We start from the raw sequence: 8,676 nt of genomic DNA, 5'->3' as shown, positions 1-8,676 counted from the left end.
ATTTTTGTGAACATGAGTTTTCGGTACCACTTTAGTATTATAAAGGTTTTATCCAATTCCTTTATAAAAGGATGAGAAAAATATGCAAATAATGAAACTGCCCCTGCGTTAAAGTGCCCAACCCTCCCTTAGTGAGGAAACCTTTAACAGCTAAAAGCTTTGCCTAATTTAAAATTTATATTTTAAGACAAGCTGTGTGCTGTGTATCTAAAACTAAAGCCTCAGATGTGTAGTACACTTGAGAGATATCCGAAAAAATTAAAATAACATTCCGGAAATGTTAATTTTACCCTGCAGTATTGATCCTAAATCGGTGTAAATAATACTCTTTTTAGGTGTATTAGGGGTTAAAGTTACCCTTTTTCATGTTAATTTTACCCTTAATAAGGTGTAAAATTAACATTAAAAAATGTTGATATATTTTTACACCTAAAAAGTGTTAAAGTTCTGAGGAGAAAAAGTTAATCGCACCCTCTTTTTTTCTCAGTGTATGCATAATATTATATTATTTTGAGTCACAGAAACAGTTAGGGTAAATTGGTACAAGTTGGACAATGGCAAAAGTTGGAAAATTTCGCTGGGACAAGTTGGACAGGCAATTTTTTCTTGATAAATACAGTACTAAATTTTAATTAGTATATTTTTCTATGTTATACTTTAATTATTTGGTTCCTTGTGCTGCAAATAAAGTGAAAATCCATTCATATGAATAAGATTTAACGTATAAAATTCTCACCTCAATTTACAGTGTAACTTTTCACCGTCGAAAAAATACATCGATCGGCCATTTTTTCCTAATAAAAACACAAGAAGAGTGACTTTGGTTTTTCGGTTCTGTTGACATTTCTCAATATTTCTGGCAAATTTTAGTGGAATAAAGTGTTTAATCTCGATAGTTAACGGTACGTAATGGTTTTATTTGATATAATTACTAACTGTATGAAGAAAAAGTGCTTATTTGAAGCGTGAGCAAAAGTGACAAGTTGGACATCCGGAGATACGATTGTATTGCAGGGGTTTTCTTTTTATTTCAGATGGGTAAAAAGGCAAATAAATTGAAAAAGTACAAATCCTATACTCAAGACCAAGTGAACAAAGCACTGGAAGCTTTTCGTCAAGGAAAGTCACTAAGTCAGGTGTCAGTATTATTTGGGGTGCCAAGAACAACACTTTTTAATAAGCTGACCGGGAAATGTCCGGAAGAATGCTCTGGGGGAAGGCCTCCTACGCTGCCAAAAGATATAGAAGATGAGCTCGTTGAATGGATTTTAGGATGCAGTGACAAGTGGCATCCTATAACAAAAGATCAAGTCCTCAACACTGTGCAAATTATTTGTAAGAAGTTCAAGATTGTCAACGAGTTCACCGATGGAAGGCCAGGATACTCTTGGTTCAAGAGCTTTTTGAACAGATACCCAGAATTGAGACTTCGTACACCAGAAGCATACACAACCCAAAGAGCTGGTATTACCACTGAGGACATCACTGAGTGGTTTGAGAAAACTCATGAATATTTAAAATCCAAAGATCTTCCGGAACTTCCTCCTGATCGCATCTTTAATCTTGACGAAACGGGTGTAATGCTTTCGCCCAAAGGTGGACAGGTATCTATTATTATTCTATGGAGTTTTTAAATTCATGTTTGAAGTTCTTTGTGACAATTCGTATGATTAAAGAAAACTAAAAGAAGAGGCTATGCAAGAAAAAAAAAAAGAATTAGACTTCAGAAACAGGAAGAAAGGTTCAAAATAAAAGAAGAAAAGGAGCAAAGCAAGAAAATTAAAATATCCAAAAAAAAGATTTAATAAATAATATATATCTAAGCCTTAATGTTTTTTACTTTTTAATTATACACTTTACCCTAGTGGTACAATTGATTCAGTGTGTATGGCATTCAGTAAAAAATCTTGAAACTTGCACAACCTTCCCCTACGCATTGTCCAAATTCCCACGTCCAACTTGTCCCACCCTGTCCAAATTATATTGTTTTGCACTCACGTATTTTTCTTGTATTTAAGAACTTTTCAAACTGTTTTTCAAGAATTTCCATGAAACGGTAATATTCTAGAAGAATCAAGGAGCAAATTTATGTATGTCATCAGGGAAAAATCTATTTATAATGTCTTTAATCTTGTATCAAAGTTCGAGCCTCTGGAAATTGTTCCAATTTATGCAACTTACCCTACTTAATGAGTCAAATGGTAGAGTATTCATTTTATAATGCAAGTGTGCCAGGTTCGAATACCCTTTAGGGCACCAAGAGTTTTTCTGGTGTTAAAGGTCTTCGAATTGCATTCCCAGATTCACAACACAGATTCACGCCACTTGATATTCCACGGGGCATTGGGCTAACAACCCCATCCCTGGTATAAAAAAAAAATTGCATGTCTAAATGCCACTGGCGGGAAGACCTAGTTCCTCTATATTTTGTTTTACCAATATTTACTAATTATTAAAATTACAGCAACAGAAAATAAGGAAAAATTTTAAAAAATTCGAAACTTTTAAAATATTCAACCATCTAAAAGCAGGTGTATTTTATTTCCATTCAGGTTGTCGTTCGTAACAATATGTACAAGTAATTAACATCTTTAGCAAAATAGAAAGACAGAATGGAAGCCACTAGCGGGTGAACTGGAAGAAAAGGTCAAACAAAAGACAGTGTTTAGGAGAAAAAGAAGTGTCAGAGAAGAAATAAAGAAATGGATAAAAAGGTGTGTGGGGCTAAAGAAGTCACAAATAAAATGTTATACTGAAGAAACATTCTTAAATAAAAGAAATATATCTTACATAATGCACACCTTTTTCGTGTGCCGTTTGCGAGGAAATAAAGAGATCTTGATAAATTATGAGGTAACTGGCTAGTGGCAGTTTTCTGCTCATATAGGGGACAAGGCGCACTTCTCCTCCAAATATCCAATTAATATTATATGCGTGGACTTTCACCCTAATTTTCACTATATGCTATATATCTTTTAATTCTTAAAACTACAAGATAAGAAAGTCTTCTTATCGGTATTCCATAAATTTTCCTAATGATGAACATGAACGTGTGCAATTTCATTGAAGATGAGCCTGTATGTTCTCTATATACCTACAAAGTGAACGAAAGTAAAAGTTGAATACTATAAACATGTTTTTGAAAGATAATCATTTCATCGCTTCAATCCAATCACATTTTGCAAGATAATCGAAATGATCGATACTATATGATCTCTATGGACTTTTCCTAACAGCATCAATTGCGCTTCGTCAGAGACTTTCTTAAATTGAAAATATCTCTCGCATTTTGCATCACTGAGGACGATCACCCATCATGACATGAAGTTGAGCATTTGATGAAGCATAAATGTGATCATTTGATTGGACCATAAAGGAGAGGGATTGCAGATTATCAAGATGCAAAAAAAGTGAAAATATACAGAAATCTGATGATTTAATGCAAACGAAGGAGATTGCACAATATTTTGATGAAGAGCATAATCACCAAAATGATGCAGTAATCAATTAAGCGAGGTTGCTTCTAATTGAAAAATTATAATCTCACTTTAATTAAAGATATACAGAAGAAGAGTTTCTGTGAAATTACAAACTCTCGTCTTTGCAATAATTTGCATGAACAGAGTATAACAAGGTGGTTTTTTTTCTGCAGGAAGAGATGAATACATTTCAATTTCTGAAAATTTAACGATCACCCATGATCGACAAATGCAATCAACGCTAGTTTGCAATGTTTCAAAAACTATAATGAAGATATCATGTGCACTTCCTGATAAAATTTAGTGGTTTGCGTGTTATTTCTCCATCAAAGAGGTGGATCAGAAAATTAGATCTCTTCCGAGAAGACATCCGCTTTAACTTTTGAATACTCATCACGAAGATTGTTGCGATCAATCTTGTGCGATCTTTCGAAATTATAAAAACTTATGTGGCAAAAACCACTTGAAATCTTTCAATAATTACCCGTAACAGCAGTTAAATGATGTAAATGATTGAGACTATGTCTTGCAAAAGAGATGATTCAATTCTATATTACAACCTATAAATCATAATTTGTACCGAAAACAAGGTGAAATAAGGTAAGATATAATGATACCATTAGCAAAATTAATTTAGGAAAAGATTTGACCGAATTAATTTTGAATAATGGCATGAAAGATTTCATTTTGAGAATAAAATTACATCGGTTGTTTTCCTTTTCTTTTTCTTTAATGTAAAACAGCAGTTTTTTATCAAAAAAATATATAGGTTAAACTGGGGCACCATCAAACACGGGGTAGCACCGAACACTGCGATTTTGTAATCAGATATTTGACTTCTAAGGACAAGATTTATTGGAATTTATAGACACTATAGGGATGCTTGTCTACTGAAGAAATGGTTGAGATAGTCCAAGTAGTTAAGAAATAAAAATTAGTGTTTGGTGGTACCCCAGTTTCCCCTATAATATCACTCACTGTGTCTTAAATTTAACCCTTCAAGGATGAAACGCTTAATACGGATCGAAAATCAACAATAAAACGAAACTGGTAAACATAATAATCAATGATAAGTCTTACATCTAATGCCCAGCGCACAATAACTTTTGTTTTGTAAACATTTTTTTGACACTTAAATGAGACTGAGTGAAACCTACATCTAGTCATTTCACTCACTCTCATGGTGAATTTTCTAAACATGTTTATAAACAAAAGTTATTGTGCGTTGAGCGTTATGCCCATTGGAAAGTTCAGCAGAGTCTATCTTGATGTATTTTTTGCCTCTATGAACGATAGGGACAAAAATAGCCCAAGAATTTAAATATTTTTTCTAACAATACCAATGAATAATAATTTTCGCTCTAATGAAAAATATTACATACAAGTCTTAATAGTTTTTATTTCCAAAAGAGTTGTGCTTGAAAAATATTGGAAGTATAAAAAATAAATAAAATCAATTATGAAATTGAGAATTTTAAAAATCGTCAGTTTTAGCTTAAAAATTTATTATATAGCGGGTAGCTAGAGACTTGCAAAAAAATATTCTAGATTCATTCAACCTTCTACTTTACAATTATATACAAGCATTAGAAAAAAATAACTTTAGGTAGTTAGGAAAATGGGAAAATGCAAGAGGTAACTTATTCCCATTTTTTCTGACAAGGATTTCTGGTTTCGTGGGTTTCGCGATGCAATTTTTGTGTTACTCGGGTTTCGTGACGTAAAAAATGAATTTCTCGATGCAATTTTTGGGTTTCGCGATGAAAATTTTGGGTTTCTCGAGTTTCGCGATGCACAGAATGGGTTTCTCTAGTTTTGCGATGCAAAGAGTGGGTTTCTCGGGTTTCGCGAAGCATTTCTCGCACAAGAGTTTCTCAATATGAGTTACCTCTTGGGAAAATGGGTTTATGGGACACCGCTGTTCCAATCATCCTTAAAGGGTTAATCACTGGTATTTCTTTAGAATTTTCGTCATTTATCATTTTCGGCCGAATATTATTTATTGAAATAGCTGTTTCATTAAAATTTGTTGTAAGATTTATTTGGATCAGATCCTTAGGGAATAAGAAAATATTGTTACGTTCATTTTTAAAAACGATCATGAACAAGATGCATATGCTGCATCATATTCTCTTATCGGTCAGATGTTCTAAAAAAAATTAAGCGCTAAAAATGCAATTGATCGACACTCGATGGTGGGCGAATTACTTCCTCTGACATCGGGTGATAGAGACATTCTTTCACTTGCTCTGCAGCCAGCGTTCCAGCAACACTATCCGTAAAATTGTTCCGCGTTTGACACTTAAATTAAATTTGTCATTAATATATCTTGTAGTAATGTTTTTTAGTGCATTAAAATATTAAAATTTGTTGTCCCCCGTATTCACTGTTTTTATCTGGTGCAAGATCCTGGTAGAATCTGGTGCCCAACATAAAAAGTATATTGAGAAGTATATCATCGCACCAGTAGGGGAATTCTGTAACAGTGTGACAATGTCATATGACAAATTTAAGAATTTTTATGTGGGAAATTCGGAAAAAGTAATTGAAAATGAGATTCATACCACTTGCTAAGGGCTTTATAGAGCTCCTTGCAATGGCTATTCGATGCTTTAATGTTGTCCTATTCGCAAATTCATCGCGACAATTTGTCATATGACATTGTCATATCGTTACAGAATTCCCCTGCAGGTATAGTGAGAATCTTCCCTGGAGTTTACATACTCAGGAAGAGTAAACGACAATCTTGGGACAACTATAAGATTACCCCTTGTACCTTGGTAAAAATATGAATTTATAGAACTTAAGAGTGATACCAAAGAAGGATCACTTGTTTTTGCCATAAGGTAAATGGTAACACTTTGCACTCAATTTGAAATAAGCACCCATTTAATTCCTCAAAAGGTGAATGTTTCGGTTCAAATTAGAAATACATAATTTAGTTGAACTCTCCTACCTCCAAAATCTTCGCGTTCAAAGCAATTGGGCACGATGATCTTGCACAATGATCAATTGAAGTGGAGAGAAATCATGAGGAATATGTTATGTCTGATGGTCTGCCTCTCGCTCTATCAAACGCTGTACCCCACAAAATGCCGCTTGCCAATGCACTCGCCAATGAAGAACCAGAGGATCACCTCGGTGGTCACGAGGGTGTTGAGCCAGACCTCGCGAACTGTAGCATGGCGCCAATTTCCGCGAAGCGTCCTGCAGTAGAGACTCCGGCAGTGCTCTTTGATTGCCGGAAGGTCATCCCGAGTGGGTGGTGTTAATTCAACTTTGGCATACTTGATGAATGTTTCGATCTTGGGGCGTGTTCTGAGATAGGAATTTTTCATAAAAAGTGCACTTTTGCCAAAGGCTCTCCCAAGTTTTAGCTTTTTCAGCATCCCTTCACTGAAATTTTGAATGGAAACTTTGCAACGAGAATAAAAATTTGAAAGATTGCTGTGCTTTCTCACAATTCATAAGAAAATTTTTTGAGGAAGTTTTCTTTCACTTCAAGCTTTCAGATATATAATCAAGATGTGAATTTGTACATTTATGGTTAATTGAAAAGTCATTAGCATAAATAAAATACTGTGTATTTAATTGCTGAATCAATATAAATCTTAGGAAATTATAATTTATTCACACCAAATGTACGTTGAATCGATTAAGTCTTTAATAAATTTCTGGAATTCCTAGGGGGAGGTGGGGCTACTTTGAGATGTGGGACTACATTGATATATGATTTTTTCGCTTACAGTAGACTCTCGCTAATTCGGCTCTTTTAAGATCTGGCTACTTTTCAATTCGGGCGGCAGTTTAATTCGAAAAATGTTTGTTGTGACATTTCTTAAGTTTGATTTTGATTACCAAATGAAGCAAATATCCTTAAATTTGCAATGGTTTGTCTTAGTTATGATATGTCTTTGCATTGTTAAGGGATTTTCATGAACTTTACGATAAATATGAGTATGCACTGAGAAAAAAGAGGGTGCGATTAACTTTTTCTCCTCAGAACTTTAACACTTTTTAGGTGTAAAAATATATCAACATTTTTTAATGTTAATTTTACACCTTTTTAATTGTAAAATTAACATGAAAAAGGGTAACTTTAACCCCTAATACACCTAAAAAGGATAACATTTACACCGATTTCGGATCAATACTGCAGGTTAAAATAAACATTTCCGGAATGTTATTTTAACTTTTTTTGGATTTCTCTCAGTGTGTAAACTTAATATGTGCATGCAGATGCAGATATTTCAAAAAGTTTGCATTTCAAAAGTTTGTCGCCCGAATTTCTCTTTAATTCGGATGACGTTTTGGTCCGAAATGCCCGAATTTGAGAGAGTCTACTGTACGTCTAAATGAAGCTGGGTCTTATAATTATTTTATTTAGATCCACATTTATTTTGTCTATCCAAATTACATCATGTTAAAACCCCGTTTCCATCAGATATTATGTGAAAGATCGTATAACAATGTAGCCTAAAAGCTCAAAGTGGCCTCACCTCCCCCTACAGTTCTAAAATTTTCGATATGTTTGTAGTTGTGGCATAATAATTATTATTTAAGCTACAGTAGAGCTTCGCTATAGGCCATATTTGGTTCCAGATTTGACACTTGGGTCTCACTATAGTCCATGTCATTTTTTAAAATTATCAACGACTTTTAATATTGAAATTGCTCAACGGCTTCCACTTTCTTTGCGATTGTGGTACTTGTCCTTGCTCTCTTCATTATGGATCACAATTATCACAACTACTTAATAAAGTTTGCCAAAAATATTAAAATAATTATGCATGTCGCATAAAAAACATAACCTAACTTAAAGTTAGTGTTTTGAAATCAACGGTCGATAAATTGTGGACTATTATAGAGCGATGGCCTATAGCGAGGTTCTACTGTACTGTAAAATTGATTAGCATGAAAGTTACCTGAAATTCCTTCTTTTATATTCACCAAATCACTTGGAAATCTTTCTAAATAGAAATAATTTTCAAATGAACGAAAAATTTTGCAAAATATGCAATTACGTTGATTTATTGTGTTATTTACACCTTTTGTTCTGTCCCATTGTGGCTGAAGATTCACAGTGATTTATTTTAAAATGACGAAATACCACGGGAAAAAAATTTGTCGCGAGATTCATAAAAAGAATTGGCGAGAAATGTTTTAGCGCTGTAAAAACGATCACGTATCTAATAAG

The 8,676-nt window shown here is 33.7% G+C and overlaps 1 protein-coding gene across 1 annotated transcript; it reads right to left on the bottom strand.

Annotated features, from left to right (window-relative positions):
• Nucleotides 1-6,550: 6,550 nt before the first annotated feature.
• On the bottom strand, nucleotides 6,551-6,868 carry LOC129800978 (ATP synthase subunit g, mitochondrial-like). The gene has a single exon (XM_055845727.1). The coding sequence runs from the start codon at nucleotides 6,866-6,868 to the stop codon at nucleotides 6,551-6,553; it is 318 nt and encodes a 105-aa protein (XP_055701702.1).
• Nucleotides 6,869-8,676: the final 1,808 nt, after the last annotated feature.

The sequence above is a fragment of the Phlebotomus papatasi genome, chromosome 2, assembly GCF_024763615.1.
Source record: "Phlebotomus papatasi isolate M1 chromosome 2, Ppap_2.1, whole genome shotgun sequence".
NCBI classification, from domain to species: Eukaryota; Metazoa; Arthropoda; class Insecta; order Diptera; family Psychodidae; genus Phlebotomus; species Phlebotomus papatasi.
This window is presented reverse-complemented; position numbering and strand designations above follow the sequence as displayed.